Here is an 18,226-nt window from a genome sequence, read left to right as displayed (position 1 = left end):
AGCCACTTTGGGAAGGTGTCTTAACTGAATACCTTCAGGAAGAAACTTGTTCTTGTCAGGAATGTGTCTCAGTTAAGTCAGTGGTGTGAAAAGAGAGACAGCACACACCCATCACCCAGAATCAAGTGACTGAATGCTGTGGACCAGAGCAGTTATACCACCTACTAAACCTCAATCTAAGACTCTTGACTCCAACTTAAGAGTTGTCCTTTTTCCCTCATCTTCGCATGCTTACTGGAAATTAATCTGGATATTCCATTGATAAGAGAGAGCTAACCTAGGCAATTTCCAGGGTGGCTGTGGGCAAATGAGGTTAACCTACAACTTCACAAGGCGTGCATCAGTTTTCCAAATAACACATGACCAGAGAACATTCGAAATTTGTGGTTCCAAGAGGCCAGAAATGCTAGCTCTCCTCCAGAGGGCAGAAAGAGAAACCTGGTGGTGGTGGTGGTGGTGGGGGTTGTTACTCAATTTAGAGGTCTCTCTAGGTAAATTCTAGGCAGCCGGGGATACCTTATTTCTTCCTGGGCATTGCTAATGGAAAGCCTATCTTGACAAATTCTCTGGTACACATATCATATATGAATTCAAGAAAGAGGAAAGAGTATTCTTGCTGGATGGCCTCAGGATTTAGGGTGGTTGAATTTGGAGCTATGATTTTTTTTTTTTTTTTGGATGCTAATAACAGCATAGATGGGATTGAACGTGATGTCATGTTTGTTTGCTTTGATATTTCAGATGCACCTGGTGTTTGTTGTTGTTATCTCTGACTTATAGTTCTGTGATCTTATGAACACAAGCCTCTTAGAAGAGTGCCTCCACCCCAAACCTTCCTCCACTGCCTTTTTAAAAAAATGGTGTACTTCGTGGGGCAAGCATTAAAGCGTCCACCACTGCTCCCTTCTGATCTCCCCAGGGCAGTTCAAACACATTTGTAATCCTCAGGATTCAGCCTTTTATTCACTATTTCCTTTTTCTAAGGCTCTCTCCTTTGATGAAACAATCCCCTTGCTCTTCATCTGGCCAGATGGGCAGATGAACAGTGCTCCTCAGAGCCACGCACAAAGACCCGGTAAGGAGTTTGGGGAAAAATGCTGCCACTAAGTGGAGCTTCGTTGTGCTAATGGTTTCCAATGCACTGGTATCCCTGGCCTGTGAACTTCAAGCTCCTTTCTCCACCCAAAGACTTACCTTCTCATCCGTCCTGTCATAGACACCCTTCTCCACTAGCTGATTGGGCCATGAAAGGAATTCTGGGGAAGGAGCAAAACCTCTGAACACGGAGATAGGGACCCTGGGCTTTGCTTCCTATCCTATAATGCAATTTAATGAGCTTATCATGTCAAGAGTTGGACAACTTTGAGATTTAATATAAATCTTCCTATAATATTTTCTACTTAACTGCTTCATCGTAATGCTGAAATAAAAGCAAAAGAAAGGATGTGAAGTGTTCCATTGATTGCCTGGGCTCTGTAGTGCATTGTGCCAGATATTGCTTATATCCTTAATATTCTAAAGTATTTTAAGTGCTCTCCACCCCATACCCTGAAGAATTTTATAGTTATTATCTCCACAGATTCTTGTCTCCACAAGAATCCTGTGATCTATGTAGCACAAATACTATCTCCATTTTTCAGGTTAAAAAACTTAAGCTCATGAACTTTAAATAATCTAAGTTTCCAAAAAAGTGAGAAGATTTGAATGTGTGTCTTCTGACCATCACTTGTCGACCTGTTTCACTACAACACCATGCACTCTAATTTTTAAAAATTCTTTAGAACACTCTTGGCTGTCATTTTGTGTTGTGTTTGAAAGAATGCTCATTCATTGCTTTCTAAACAATGTTGCATTTTTTAAAGATTTGATTTATTTATTTGAGAGAGGGAGAGAGAGAGAGAGAAAGCATGAGCTGGGGGGAGGAGCAGAGGGAGAGGGAGAAGCAGACTCCACACTGAGCAGGGAGCCAGGCGCGGGCTTGGTCCCAGAATCCTAAGATCATGACCTGAGCCAAAGGCAGACAGCCTAGTGAGCCATCCAGGTGCCCCATAAACACTGTTACATTTGAATGGCAACTCCCACAAACCAAATTTTTAGTTCTCAAACTTGAAAATCATATTCTGAATTTCAGCAATTTATATTTCAGTATTTGCTGTTGATTTCTGTGATGGATTAGGGGATGAGTAGCCATACACAAAATATATGAAATGTGATGTTCCAGAACAAATTTTGCACCACCAATTCTTAAAGTATAGATATTCATATTTCTAAAGACATTGCTTTTGGAATAATTTCTTTTTAGTGATGATGTTCTTTGGCTTCAGGGTATAGACGGGATCTATTTTCTTTTTCTAATGTTGATGATATCCTAATTAAAGCATTATTTCTCAGGTATAGATTCAAGATACAAATCTGTGGTTGGAGGCTTGTTTCAATTCCTCTCTGTGAGTAGGCTCCCACACCCTGGTTCTTACTTGGGAATTTCCCTGCCCATACTTACCTCCTTTTTGGATTTAAATCTCTTATTTCTTTGTGCTTTTCCTTCCTTTTGGGGCTCATTCCTTTGGACATAAACTAATTTCCATGACTTTCCGTCTCTAAAACACGTATTTAAAGAGATTTTTATCACATTAACTTAGATATTCTTTGAAGGAAACCCAAAGGTTCAAAAAATATTTGTTATTTGTAGAATTCATGGTGTTTTTCTTTGTGATTTAGCAACTGGAGATAAAGCTCGTTGTTATTGTAACAGAAGTACTTAATGAAATGACCTCTACTAGGTATTTCTTGAATGTCAACTGTGTGGCTATTTCCATGTTAGACACTGTGAAAGACAGAGAGAAATATACTACCTCCCACTTCCACCATGAATTTAGTTGAACAATCAGGATATATATTCATAGCTTAACCAAATAGAAAGCAATTTAATGCATTCTATCATGAGACACCTATACTTCACCAAACAGGAACTTTGGTGGGTAAACCAAATCTATGGTATGATTCTTAGTGGTGCTTTCAACTTTCTATCAAGGGAAATTGAATAAAGTGTCTAAGCAATTCATAATGACATTCCTTTAAATCTCAAATGTAAATGTTACAAAATATGTTTTAAGCAGTCTAGTAAGGTATGCAAATCAATTGCATTTAATTGGGACAATTGAAAACTCTCATATTTTTTTAAAGCATTTTGTCATTCTTTTACTTAATCAAGCAAGAGTAATAAAAAAACTAACAGTAAATAATCTTATTAAAAATACAATTATTGACACAGAAGTTACAGAGGCTAAGAAAGATAAGGAAGACCACATTTATTTATTTATTTATTTATTTATTTATTTAGGGGGATAGGTTTCTCTTTTTATAAAAAAATTATTGAGGTATAATTGACAAGGCATATTAAAATTAGTTTCAGGTGTATAACAGAGTGATTTGACATTTGCATACATTGCAAAATGATCATGACAAGAAATCTAGTCACTATCTGTCACCATACAAAGTTGATACAACATGATTAACTATATTTCCCATGCTGTACATGACATCCCAATGACTTACTTATTTTATACCTGAAAGTTTATACTTTTTAGTCCCTTCATCTTTCACTTACTACCACCCCCACACTGGCAACCAACCATCTGTTCTGTGTATCTATGAGTCTGGGTTTTGTTTTATTTTGTTTGGTTTTTTTTTTGATTCAAACTATAAGTGAAATCAATGCAGTATTTGTCTTTTTCTTTCTGACTTTTTTCACTAAGCATAATACCATCAAGGTCCATCTATGTTGTTGCAAGTGGCAATGATTTCATTCTTTTTTATGGCTGAGTAATATTCCATTATATATATATACCACATTTTCTTTATTCATTCATCCATTGATGGGCACTTAAGTTGTTTCCATATCTTTGCTATTATAAATAATGCTGCAATGAACATAGGGGTGCACATATCTTTTCCCCAAATTAGTGTTTTTGTTTTCTCCAGATACACTTCCAGTAGTGGAATTGCTGGATTATATGATACCTCTATTTTTATTTATTTCTTTATTTGTTTATCTATTTATTTATTTATAGAGAAGTAGAGAGAAAGAGAGAGCGAGAGAGAGGTGGGGGGCCGGGGCAGAGGGAGAGGGAGAGAGAGAAACTCTTAAGCAGGCTCCACACCCAGCATGGAGCCAGACATGGGGCTTAGTCTCACAACCCTGAGATCATGACCCGAGTCAAAAACAAGAATCAGACAGTTAATTGACAGAGCCACCCAGGTGCCCCATATAGCTTTATTTTTAATTTTTTGAGGAAGCTTTATATCGTTTTCTGTAGTGACTCCAACAGTTTACATTCCCACCAATAGTGCATGAGAGTTTTTCTTTCTTCACATCCTGCCAACACTTGTTGTTTCTTGTTGTTTTTTTGAGAAGACCTGTCATTCTGACAGGTCTGTGGTAAATCTCTTTGTGATGCATTTCCCTGATGATGAATGATTTCGAGCATCTTTTCATGTGTCTGTTGCCCATCTGTATGTCTTCTTTGGAAAATTGTCTATTCAGATCTGCTGCCCATCTTTTAATTGAATTTGTGCTGTTGTTATTGAGTTATATAGATTCCTTTTATACTTTGGATATCAAACCCTTATCAGATATATAATTTATAAATATCTTTTCCCATTTAGTAGGTTGCTTTTTCATTTTGTTGGTTGTTTCCTTCTCTGTGAAGAAACATTTTTAGGTTGATGTAGTATCATTTGTTTACTTTTGCTTCTGTTTCCCTTGCCTTTGGAGTCAGATCCAAAAAAGAAAAAAACAAAACAAAACATTTCTAAGAGCACTGTTGAGGCCTTATCACTTATGTTTTTTCTAGTTTTATGGTTTCAGATCTCACATTCAAGTCTTTAGTCCATTTTGAGTTAATTTTTGCATTGTGTAGGAAAATGGTCCCGTTTCAATCTTCTGCATGTAGCTATTCAGTTTTCATACCATTTATTAAAGAGATCATTCTTTCCTCATTGTATATTCTTGTCTCCTTTGTGGTAATTTAACTGGCCATATATGTGTGAGTTTATATCTGGGCTATTTTGTTCTATTGACCTATATAGACCTATCTGTTGTTATGGCAATACCATACTGTTTTAATTATTATACGTTTGTAGTATGGTTTGAAATCAGGGAGCATAATACCTCTGGCTTTGTTCTTTTTTCTCAAAATTGTTTTAGCTGTCCAGGGTCTTTTGTGGTTACATACAAATTTTAGAATTATTTGTTCTAGTTGTGTGAAAAATGTCATCAGAATTTTAATAAGGGTTGCAGTGAATCTATAAATCGCTTTGGATAGTATGGACATTTTAACAATATTAGTTCTTCCAATCCAGGAGCATGGACTATCTTTCCATTTATTTGTGTCATTTTCAATTTCTTTCACCAATGTCATAGTTTATACTGTACAGACAGTATGTAGAAGTGTCTCTCTCTCTCTTTTGATGTATTCAGCCATTCTGTCTTTTGATTGGAGAAGTTAGTCCATTTACATTTAAAATAATTATTGATAGGTATGTATTACTACCATTTTGTTCATTATTTTCTGGCTATGCTTGTAGTTCTTCTTTGTTCCTTTCTTCTCTTTCTCACTTCCCTTGTCATTTGATAACTTTCTTTAGTGTTAGGTTTAAAGTCCTTTTTCATTTTCTCTTGTGTATTTATTGTAAGATTTCACTTTGTTGTTACCATGAGATTTACATATATCACACTAAATATATAACAGTTTATTTTGTTGATAGCAACTTAAATTTGAACACATTCCCAAACTCTATATTTTTACTGCCTCTCCCAACATTTTATGTTTTTGTTGTCACTTTTAATATATTTTTATTTTACATATTTCTTAATCAGTTATTGTAGTTTTAGTTAATTTTACTCCTTCTCTCTTTTAATCTTCTTAGTAGTTTTATAAGTGATTAAGCTCCTAGCTTTATCATATATTTACCTTTTCCAGTGATATTTTTACTTCCATATATTTTCTTGTTGTTAATTAGTGCCATTTCTTTTCAATTTGAAGAAGACCCTTTAATACTTCTCACAAGGCCAGTTTAGTAGTGATAAAGTACTTTAGCTTTTGCTTATCTGAAAAACTATCTCTTCTTCAAAATTGAATGATAATCTTACGAGGTAAAGTGTTCTTGGTTGGAAGTTTTTTCCCTTGAGCACTTTGAAGTCATGGCCTCCCTTCTAGCTTGCAAAGTTTTTACTGAGAAATATCTTGATAGCCTTATGGAGTTGCCCTTGTAAATAACAATTTCTTTTCCTCTTGCTGCTTTTAAGATTCTCTCTTTATCTTTTATCTTTTGGCATTTTAATTATAATGCGTCTTGGTGTGGCTCTCTTTGGGTTCATTGTATTTGGAAATTTGGGGACTCCTGAATCTGGATGTCTGTTTCCTTTCCTAGCTTAGGGAGGTTTTCAGCCATTATTTCTTTACATAAGTTTTCTGCCCCTTTCTTTCTCTCTTCCCCTTCTGGGACCCCTATGTTGTGAATATCATTCTGTTTGATGTCGTCCCAGAGGTTCCTTAATTATACCCATTTTTAAAAATTCTATTTTTCTTTTTGCTGCTCCATCTGGGTGAGTTCCATTGCTTTCTCTTCCAGCTCGCTGACTCATTCTTCTACTTCATCCAGTTTTGTTTAATCCCTCTAGTGTATTTTTCACTTCAGTTCAATATTTTTTGTCTCTGTGAGTTTTGCTTGGTACTTTCCTGTTTTCTGTCATTGTTGAAGTTCTCACTGTGTTCATCCATTCTTCTCCAGAGTTCAGTGAGCATTTTTATGATTATTCCTTTGAATTCTTTATCAGCTGGATTATTTATGTCTGTGCCATTAAGGTCTTTTACTGTGGTTTTTGTCTTGTTCTTTTGTTTGGAACACATTTCTCTATTTTTTTTTTCTGCTTGACTCTCTGTGTTTGTCTCTATGTATTGGGTAAAACAGCTACCTCTCTCACTCTTGAAGGAGTGGCCTTGTGTAGGTGATGATCTTTCTCATTCAACCTTGTCTTAGCTCTTGGTTGTCTCTAGAACCTTTGTGATTATCTAAATTCCCTGATTTATTTATTTTTTTAAAAGATTTTTATTTATTTATTTGACAGAGAGAGAGATAGCAAGAGAGGGAAAACAAGCAGGGGGAGTGGAAGAGGGAGAAGCAGGCCTCCCATGGAGCAGGGAGCCTGACGCAGGGCTCGATCCCAGGACCCTGGGATCATGACCTGAGCCGAAGGCAGACGCTTAACGACTGAGCCACCCAGGCGCCCCCCTGATTTATTTTGATATGCCCCTATTGTTGAGGGTATGCCAGGACCTGTAAGTGATCCAAGGGAAATGATCTCATTTAGTACTTCTTTTCAGGCTGATTGGAAGTCAGACCCTCAGGCAGCAGCTTTTAAAGTATGTAAGTATATACAGTGTTGTGGAGCTACAGTCATAATCTTCGCTGGCCTCAAGACCCGGATATCTGGAGGTGTGCCCTGGACAACAGTTGCAAAACATCAGGGCCCCAGACAAGTGTAGAACTCTGTTTTGGGAATTTATCAAGCTGTGGTGAGGCCAAGCAGGTGGGCAAGGATGGTGAAACCATGCTTATTTTCCCTGAGAGTGACTCCTTAGCTTCTATGTGTGGGAAACCTGAAGCTTATCCCTCAAGCTGAAGCTCCATGCTAAGCAAGTAGGCCTTTTTTCACAGGAGGACCTGGGTTGTGTTTCAGTCTGCTGCCTCCGCAGTGCCCTGGTGATTGTGGCCTGACAAGAATAAACAGTACTTTAAATTGATGGCTACCATAACTAGATTTTGTTCTTAAGGTAATCAAATCAGTCAATTTCATATTAAAAGAAGTAGCCTTGGGGCACCTGGGTGGCTCAGTTGATTAAGCATCCGAATCTTGGTTTTGGCTCAGGTCATGATCTTGGGATTGTGGGATGGAGCCCCGCATCAGGCTCTATGCTCAGTGCAGAACCTGCTTGTCCTTGTCCCTCTCCCTCTGCTCCTCCCCAGTTCGCGCATGCGCGCTCTCTCTCTCTCTCTCTCTCTCTCTCGCAAATAAATAAATAAATAAATAAATAAATAAATAAATAAAATCTTTAAAAAAAAAGAAGTAGCCTTGTTGAGTTCACTAGAGATTTGATGACAGATCTTTTTCATTTAAGTTTCATTCTGTTTCTCCTGGTTGCTGCAACCTCTGAATTCAAAGCAACATTTTGCAGTTACAAAATATTTTGACTCTGAAGTTGTGCTAAAACTTGTATGAACTGATATCAAGGAATGTCAGGTAACTGACCTCTTACAAATGATACTTAAATACGTCTGAGAAGAGTCTAAAGAAAAAAAAAAGGGAAAGGTTTTAATATAACTCTTCTAAATGCAAGTCATGTCTACTTTCCTTTTTCTGTAGACCAGTGGTTTTCAAATGAATTTTTATTGGCGGCAGCATTTTGCAATAAAATCTTACAAAAGTCCCCAATATATAAACAGATGGAAGTTGAACTATTTTGGGGAATAAGGAAGGAAGAGCCCAGATAAGTTAGCTGCTCCCTCTCCTTACTTCTCACCATCATGGGGCTCTTAAGAATCATTGGTTGAATGATAGGGATCAGTTTCTTCAATAAGACAATGTGGTTACTAGATCCATCATCATGAGTCACATGATTCTCTGAAGTTCACTAAATTAACTCCACAGACATTGTATGGTCCTGAGTTTAAATATGTTGTTGAAAGTCACAGGCTATGGGACTAAGAAGCTATTAGTGGCAAGGCTGCTGAAGCAGAGAGCAGAGAAGGTTTCAGAAAGAGTCCTAGTGGCCTTTGATTCCTCAGCTGCTTCCCTCCTTCTCCATAGGCTGATTGTTCAAACTTTCCTTCAAATTCCTTTTTGCTGAAAGTGAGTTCATGCTGCATATTTACTTGCACCCAGTAGTCCTGACAATACAAATACCATGAACATGGCTATTTCTCTTTTAATTTCAAAAACATTTGTAGAGGTTATTCCATGTGAAATAATGTGAAATTGAACATGATGGTCTCTGCCAATAGACACATGATGATTTAGTGAGAGAATGTGGAATGCAAAGCAATCATTTCAATGCAAGAACCATGGCTCAGGTAACTTTCTATCTGATGTCTGCTAAAATACTTTATTTTTTTTATTTGCTTAATTTCATGGATAAGGGAGAACGTCTGATCGATCACTCGGTGAAGAAAAAATTAGCTGCTTGGAGAACTACAGAAATTGAGGATTATTCAGTGGATGCATCTTACCTGGAGGAACTGGAAGAACACAGATTTTCAGTTTGGTGAGTAACTTACCCTGTCTTTCTCTTTTCAAATTTAAATTCATTGAATTAAAAAACTCTTTATTTGTCCTATTCTTTTATTATTCATTTATTCAACAAATATTGATTGCATGTCTATTATAGGCTATATGATAAGTACTGACTTGGGAAAGCTCATAGTCCGATGAAGTATACGGATGCGTAAAAACATCAATGTGATGGGATAGTGATATAGATAAAAAAACGCACAAAGTGCTACATAAACACATGGAGAAGTTGATGGCCATGTTTCTTGGAGAATGGAGAAGAATTCTCATAAAAAGTTTGAGCCAAATCTTAGGGAGAGGAATGCAGTTGAAAAGTGGTGATGGTTTGCTGTCGGCAGCATCTGGAGATGGAATTGGGAGGGTGGCTGGGGTGGAAATATGCTGTCAACTTTAGTTCTCTTAAGATTCAAGCAGATGATAGTTATTGCTCTCTTTACCTGGTGATGTATATACAGGTGTATCTGCAAGCATACATGTAATAAATATTTAAAAATGCGTAAAAGAGTGAGCAATGGAGCTTCTTAGAGGTAATGATTATAGGATTTTGCAATGGTGGGATTTGTCAAGGGTGGGGGGAATGAACACCAGTAAGTGACAGTGTGACACATGGAGTAACCCAGGAAAGAAGAAGAGACCAAGGAACTATATTCAAAGTCATCCGTTCCAAACCACTGCCTCCCTGCCTACCTCAAGATCCTTGCCCTGAATGGTTTCCCCAATGGGTAATTACCTACCCTGTGACTTAGTCCCAAAGATGTTCTCTTACTCTTCCATCCCAGAACCACCATTGGGAAAGCATAGTATCAGCTCAAATTTCATTTATCCAGTCACAGTTTTAATAAGTTCTATTGGTTTTTAGTTAAATTTCAAAGTTTAAATACTTTTCACCAATGCTTTCCTGAAAAAACTGAAGTGTGGTCTCCAGGCTAACTAGTGAGTCATGCTCTGAATCAAGAGATGCAAGACTGTGCTTCAGAAACATCATGCAGGAATGGGAGCCAAGGAGTCCAGAAGATGAGAAATATTCATACTTCTTCTAGAAAGAAAAATAATATACAATAAATGCTCTAAGTCTAGACTAGGGATTGGCAAGTACAGGTCCCAGGCAAAATTCTGTTCTCCATCTATTTTTGTTAAAAAAAAAAAAAAAGGTATAGCTGGAACTGAGGTATAGCAGTTTGGTTACATATTGTCTTTGTTTTTCTGTACAATAACAGAATTGAACAGTTGAAGCAAAAGCAGTATGACCCATAAAGTCTAGAATATTTACTATCTAGCTCTTTACCAAAAAAAATTTTCACCCTTGCTCTACACTGACGTAGATATTTCTCTGTTGTTCACTCATGACATTCACATTATTTTTAAGATACTTTTATGCTTGGGGGGGGCACCTGGGTGGCTCAGTTGTTAGGCATCTGCCTTCAGCTCAGGTCGTGATCCCGGGGTCCTGGGATCGAGACCCGCATTGGGCTCCCTGCTCAGCGGGGAGTCTGCTTCTCCCTCTCCCACTCCCCTGCTTGTGTTCCCTCTCTCACTGTGTCTCTCTCTGTCAAATAAATAAAATCTTTAAAAAAAAAAGGTATTTTTATGCTTGGGGTGCCTGGGTGGCTCAGTTGGTTAAGCATCTGACTTTGGCTCTGGTCATGATCTCAGGGTCCTGGGATCGAGCCCCGCATTGGGCTCAGCAGGGAGTCTACTTGTCCCTCTCCCCCTCCCCTTGCTCATGCTCTCTTTCTCTCTCTCAAATGGACAAATAAAATCTTTTTATAAACAAGGTATTTTTATGCTTATTTCCTTTATCAGGTTGGGGCTCCTTGTGTGTTTTGGTTATCAATTGCTGCATGATGAATCTCTGAAGGCTGAATGTCTTGAAATACCAACCATTTTATTTGTTCACAGTTCTGTGGGTTGAGAATTCAGGCAGAGACACATGATGAAAGGCTTGTCTCTGCTTCACCATGTCTGAGGCTTCAGCAAGGTGGCTCAAATGGCTGGGGTCTGGCTTGAATACTTCCGTTGGGACCATGTGTCTGGGATCTTGGTTCTTGCTCTCATCTGAGGTCCTCACTTTTCCACACGGGTCTCTCTCTGCTGATGTTTGGGCTGCTTCTCAGCATGGTGCCTGGGGTCCAAGTAGCATCTTTCCAAGCAGAGGAGGTGGAAACTGCAGATATCTCAAGGCCAAGTTATACTGTATTCTATTGGTCGAAACAAGTCACAGGGTCAGGCAGAGGAGGAATACATTCTACTTCCTGATGTGAGAGGAGAAAGGTGGCATTGCAAAACAGCATGTTGGGATGGAAGAAATCATGTGGCCATCTTTGGAAGCATAACCTACCACATTTTGCTTTATTTCTGTGTGCATAGCTCCTAGCATAGGGCTCAGCAAATATTTGTTGAATAAAACAAACAGATTAATAGAAACGAAAGGGCATAGGTGTTATGGGTAAACCTGAGGATGGATTCCAGTTTTGCCACTGCTTGTAACCTTAAACAATTTACTTACCCTCTCGGAAGCTATTTTATCCTGTATGAAGCTGAGATAATAATACCTGTACTTGAATGCTGTGGTTCTTGTAGAAGTTGAAAGATCACGTATAAAAATCTAACATGTAGATTTTTCATAAAGGCAACTAATATTATTAACATTAATAATAATAAAATTTAAGGCAAATATCTTTTCCAGAGGTTAAAATCGAGGCCAAAGGTCACACTAGCATGACTTCTCATTTCTCACATCTGTCTTCCTTTCTGGTCTTCAAACACACCAGCCCTTTATCACATCAGGGACTTCACAGTTGATGCTTCCTATGTGTGGGATGTTCTCTCCATTCTTAATAGTATGGTTAGAGGCACAAACTGTAAGCCTCCCCAGAGAGGCTTTCCTGACTACCATCCCTCTTCTGATTATTTACTTTCTCATCACCTTGTGTTCTTCTTTAAAGTACTCATCCCAGTTTAAATTAATCTTTTATGGTTATTTCATTTATTTACTGATTCATGTTTTTTTTCACTAAACAGGAGCTGTAGGCAGGAAGGAACCCCCTCTTATCTGGTAACTCCTGGGTCTCCAGGCCTTGTTTCTAGAATACCTGGCTCATAATAGGCAATCAGTAAATATTTACTGAATGAGTGAAGAAAAGGGTAACTGAGTGATCTGTCAGCTTCTCTCTCTCTCCCAACTCCCTTGGTTGTCATACCTATTTATTTACTTTCAATCTCTCCCTTCTTTGAAATTGCCACCATTAAAAAAAAGAAGTAATACGGGATAATTAACCACTATAAATATTTCTTTTTAAACCAGGATTGAGGCTATGGGGGCTACTGAGACTTCTATAAACTTGAGTTTTAACTGGTCTGAGATACAATCTGAACAACTTCCTTGATGTTTTATTAGAGCTGGTAAATCATTGATTGGGGCAGCCTTTACCTAAATTCTCTCCAAATCCCCATAAAATGCATTTAACACAGAATACTGTACGACCCAGCTTCAAAGATATATGTGACATTGTATGAGAAGTATTTGCTTCAGTGCGGCAAGTTTGAATGTATGCATTTTCTTTCTCTATTTCTTATATGGTCGATCTCACTCCACTTCTCTCCTTCCCCTGTGCCTCATTGTAACATGCTGATTTGGGTAAATCTTGTAGATTGTTCAGGCTTCAGTCAATCACAGCTTCCAATTAAAAAAAAAAGTATAGGGCGCCTGGGTGGCTCAGTTGGTTAAGCGACTGCCTTCGGCTCAGGTCATGATCCTGGAGTCCCGGGATCGAGTCCCGCATCGGGCTCCCTGCTCAGCGGGGAGTCTGCTTCTCCCTCTGACCCTCTTCCCTCTCGTGCTCTCTCTCTATCTCTCATTCTCTCTCTCAAATAAATAAATAAAATCTTTAAAAAAAAAAAAAGTATAGGACCTTTAGCTAGTCAAATGCAAGTTTATCTTGTTTGTAGCTGTCAATTAAAAAAAAAAAAAGCTTCCAAAATATAAAACTGTTACATTTTCTCAGCCAGATATATGCTGGGGTGATGGGAAGACTGTCTTCTGCTTCTATTTTGAGATAACATGATATATCCAAGGTACCCCTCCATACTTTTGTAGTACAAGATTTATTTCCAGCATCACTCATTTGGGTGTGCAGTGGTTGGCTCTGTTATATACTCCCCTGACACCCTGCACATTTTCTTTGTGCTCCTTGGCACACCGTGAGGAGGTATTCCATAGTCCCTTTTTTTCATTAGACTGGAAGTTTAATAAATTTCACAGGGGTAACGATTAAGTCTCTCATGTTCTTTCTGGTCTGGCCACAATGATTGATAAATTGCAAGCACTTAATAAATATGTGTTGCAATAAAACATGAAAAATAAGAGGAAAATAAGAATATTGGCATTTCCGAGGCTCCTGAGTGGCTCAGTTGGTTAAGCGTCTGACTCTTGGTTTTGGCTCAGGTCATGATCTCAGGGTCATGAGATGGAGCTGAATGTCTGGCTCCACGCTGAGCAGGGGGTCTGCTTGAGATTCTCTCCTTCTCCCTTTGCCCCTACCCCTACCCCCCGCTTGAGTGTGTGAGCTCACGAGTGTGCACTCTCTCTCTTAAAATAAATCTTTTTTAAAAAAAGAAAGAAATGATGTTAGAAATTACAGGTACAGTTGAGACTGTGTTGGGATACAATTATATGCATCCATGAGAACATGCATTTCTGTTCAGTTCAAAAAATATATTGTCCACTGGGAGCTTTATTTTTCATTTTTTTCATTTCATTTCATTATTTCATTTCATTTCATTTCATTTCATTTCATTTCATTTCATTTCATTTCATTTCGAGATAGCGTGAATGGAAAGGAGAGGCAAAAGGAGAGGGAGAGAAAGAATCTTGAGCAGGCTCCATGCCCAGTGTGGAGCCCAAGGCGGGGTTCGATCTCAAGACCCAGAGATCATGACTTGAGTCAACATCAAGAATCTTAAAAGAGTCAGGTGCTTAACCGACTGAGCCACCTAGGTACCCCTGGGAGCTTTTTTTAAATTTATTTTCCTATGAGGGAAAGATTTCAGTGAGAAAGTCTACAATGTCCATTCTGTTAATTACATAAAAAAACACTTATTTGCCCGTGTAAACAGAGCTGTAGAATCGCATTGCTTATGGAGTGAATCGGATTCCCTGGGTCCTAATGCAGTGCGTTATTCCTGACACAGTGACTTCTTCACAGAAGTAAACCAGATTATGTGTTAAATTCCTCTGGAAGTTAGTGCTGACGACTGCTTCAAGGCAGTGGTTGAAAGAAGTTAACATAGTTTTCTGAGGTACCTGACTCCCAACTGGGAAGAAGATTCAGGAACAAGACAATCTAAAAATGTTTCTGTTACTATTCAAATATGACTAGATGGGTAAACGACTAGAGGATCACATACTTTTAGAGCAGGAAGGGGGCTTGGGGATTATTTAGTTCAGCCTTGTCTGTTTATACAAGTACAAAGCTGAGATCTATAGATGGTAAGTGACTTGCCTTAGTCATACAGCTAGTAAGTAATGGAAATGGGACTAGAACCCACTTCCTTTCAATCTTAATCCAGTCCCAATTATAAAAAATAAATTCTCCCTAGAACTCTGCTAGTTGTTTTGTAGTTTCCTGTTTTTATCAATTGCAAGCTGCTGTGATACTCATCGGTACTTTGAATAGAAGGTGCTAATTCTTGGGAAAATGCATATAATGGATTAATGTCAGTTTTCTTCTGCCATGGGGGTGGGGAGTGGGCAGATGCTTCCATGTGTGTAAAAAGCACACGTGGTTGGCCACACAGAGTGTTCTCAGCCAGTTGTTTATGTGACTGACCTGAGTTTGTCGCTTAGGGAAGGTATGAGTTAACGATAAACATCACAACAGGAAAGTTATTCTTTAATAAAAGTGATACACTTCCCTTTTTTATAACACACATGTGATTTGACGTTGAAATAAAATGCAGATGCTACTTTGATTGGCGTATTCCCTATTGTGCTTTTCCAAAACACCTTCACATATGGTCTGCCTCATTCCTGAGAAATGACTTGTTGTTTATGTCATACAAACAGAACAGATTGATTTTACAGTGAGTAAGGAGGATGATGAATTGTACGTTGGAGAGAAATCCTTGTCTCGGCAATCTAAACACTTGAAAATAAATGTTGCTTTTTGGAAAAGGCTCTTGTGATACACCCACGATCCCTGCATTTCATGCCCCCTTTCTAGGGGTTAAATGGATACACACATGCAATCTCAGCAAATAGAAAGTGTACTTATAGTAACCTCAAGATATAATTGTTCTTTTCACCATTTAAACATACCTGTGAGACCTAACAAGTCAAAAAAATGGCAAAGTTGTCCCAAAGAACCAACTCCAAACATCTATTTTCAACACTGTATCTGTACTATGACCAGAATAAAACATTTTGCATTATTATTTCTTTATTCGTCAAGTCAATTTTAAATATGAAATTTTTACCAGATGCTTTCTTGGAGGTCTCCAACTTTTATCCCATCAAGAGTATCTTGCGCCACACACTGGAAGTAATGTTATGCACTCACTCCTCTGACAATAGGCTAACCGCATCCATTTTTGCAGAATTTTACAGTTTATCAATCCCTTAATCTTATTCCCATATTTTTTAAAATTTGGGGCTCAAAACAGCCTTGTGAGATAATACTATTCACCTTATTTTAGATCATATAAGGGAAGTCCAGAGAGCTCAGTTGGTTTATTTATCAGCACTCAACTAGCTAGTCTGTATGTATCGCTCTCCTGTTCTCTTTCCACTATGGTCACTCCTCTAGCATATACTAGCATACACTCCTCTATAGCATCTACTATAACACTTCCTGGCTAGCTCCGTTTCATATGTAGATTTTGCTTTGTGCATTTTGCTGCTTTTACTGTTTGAAGTTATAGTTTACTGGCATGTCCCAAAGAGTTGGGTGAATGTGGGGTGAAGATAAAATGCCATGGAGAAGGGGGTTGCTAACTAAGTCAGTTCTAGAATGACCCAGCAGAGTCAAATCCCTGTGGAGGTACATTCCTGATAGTAATTTATCAATGATCCACATACAATTAGGTACTTATTGACTGATGTCTTTATCTTATGAGGTGTGGCTAAAGCATGACCATCTATTCCTATTGAGAAGGAATATATCTCAATGACTAGGACTATAGGTCCTGGGGCCATAATACCTAAACTCAAGAAAATTAGCCTTATAAATTACTAGTTGAGTAAACCTAGGCAAGGTTCTCAAACTTTCTGTACCTCAGTTTCTGTGAAAATAGTTACAGGTTTTCCCTGCTATCCCAAAGCATGTGTTCCTATGAAACCTTTTGTAAGTTGAAATGGCACAAATCAAAAACGCAAATGCCATTAATTTATATGCCATTAATTTTTAAGCATTCCTAAATGCCCAAAATTACCTTTCTTAGGCTTTTCTGATACCTTAGGACACATCTTGCTAATAGATGCACAAAATAAGTTGAGATAAAGCCCAGATGCTCACAGCCACAGTTCAAAGCTACGGCGGCTTGATGCTGAGATGCTGAGTGTAGTTCCCGCGGAAAGAGCTTGATGGCACCACTCTTGCTGCAAAACAAATGCTGAATGCTATTTTCAATTTTTGCCTTTTTTCATAAAAGTGAAAAATGCTTTTTGGATTTCTTTTGGTTTGCGAAAACAGGACCTAACGTAGGTCTTTAGTAAAAGTAAAGTAGCATAACTTGAACTTTCAAATAGCAGGGTACACCTGTGTCTGTTAAGATAGAGCTAGTAGTATTTGCTTTATTTTAGTGAGTTCAAATATGTATGTAAAACAAATAAACGGCCAAAACAAAATGGAACAGTGTTCCATGCTCAGAGAACATAGTAAATGCTCAATAAATGTTAGCTGCTGTTATGAGGTTCCCTTCTCTCTACTACCCTTCACAACTATCTGCTTTCCAGCCTGTATTTAAACTATTAAAATAATGACCTGTTTATTTTTTGGGAAACAAAGTCTTTGCTAGTAACTAAAATACCTGCGATGGGAAAATAAGATATTCAGGGTAGAAAAGAGATACCAGAGGAATAGACATAATGTGTTAGTTTTCTATTGCTGCATTACAAATTACACAAACTTAACAGCTTAGAATAATGCTCTTTTATTATTATTATTATTCCTGTGGGTCAGGAATGTGGGCACAGCTTAGCTGGTCCTCTGCCCAGTATCTTATGAAGCCGTACTCAAAGTGTTAGCTGGGCTGCATTTTCATCTGGAAGCTTAACAGGGGAAGAATTCCCTTCATGTTCATTCAGATTGTTGGCAGAATTTATTTCCGTGTGGCCGTATGAGGAGAGCCTTGGCTTTTTATGGCCCACATTTGCCCATGGTTCCTATAGGAAGCCTGTAGGTCCACACAGTTGGGGCTTCTAAACCTACAAGGGGAGTCTTTCATCTCAGGGAAAACCCCTAAGGCTTTTACCTGATTAAATCAAGACCTCCCAGGATAAATAGGGTTTGATTAACTCAAAGTCACCTACTTGAGATCTCACTACTTCTGCAAAATCCCTTCACCTTTGTCATTTTCTATTGGCTAGAAGCAAGTCCTTGGTGTCTTCTGCACTCTAGGAGGGGATTGTACAGAGCATGACCACTGAGGGGCCGGAATCATGGGGGCCCGTTCATGATGTTCTCATCTGTCTGTGCATATAGGAAAATGACGGGGGGGGTGCGGGCTGTGGCTCTATGTAGTACTGGGCAACTGTCTCTCTACTAGCAATAAAATGAAGCACTACCTATGGAAGATTCCAATCCAGTTTGCCTTTCGGTTGATAGTTGTGTCTGCTTCTTTCCCAGATGTGGGCCTGAGGCTGAGAAGAACCATGTTCAC

The 18,226-nt window shown here is 38.4% G+C and overlaps 1 protein-coding gene across 1 annotated transcript in view; it reads left to right on the top strand.

The window, feature by feature from the left end:
• The window catches only part of LOC112838136 (uncharacterized), a gene marked incomplete at its 5' end in the record, with an annotated part of 234,215 nt that overhangs the window by 153,916 nt on the left and 62,073 nt on the right, over nucleotides 1-18,226 (top strand). The window contains one exon of the mRNA XM_073877665.1: nucleotides 9,199-9,323. Within this exon, the coding sequence (XP_073733766.1) occupies nucleotides 9,199-9,323 (125 nt within the window). The remainder of the gene's footprint in view (nucleotides 1-9,198; nucleotides 9,324-18,226) is intronic.

Source organism: Callorhinus ursinus, unplaced genomic scaffold (assembly GCF_003265705.2).
Source record: "Callorhinus ursinus isolate GAN/ISIS: 27379988/994484 unplaced genomic scaffold, GSC_fseal_2.0 scaffold26, whole genome shotgun sequence".
NCBI lineage: Eukaryota > Metazoa > Chordata > Mammalia > Carnivora > Otariidae > Callorhinus > Callorhinus ursinus.
The sequence above is the reverse complement of the archived record's forward strand: the minus strand, read 5'-3'. Positions and strand labels throughout refer to the sequence as shown.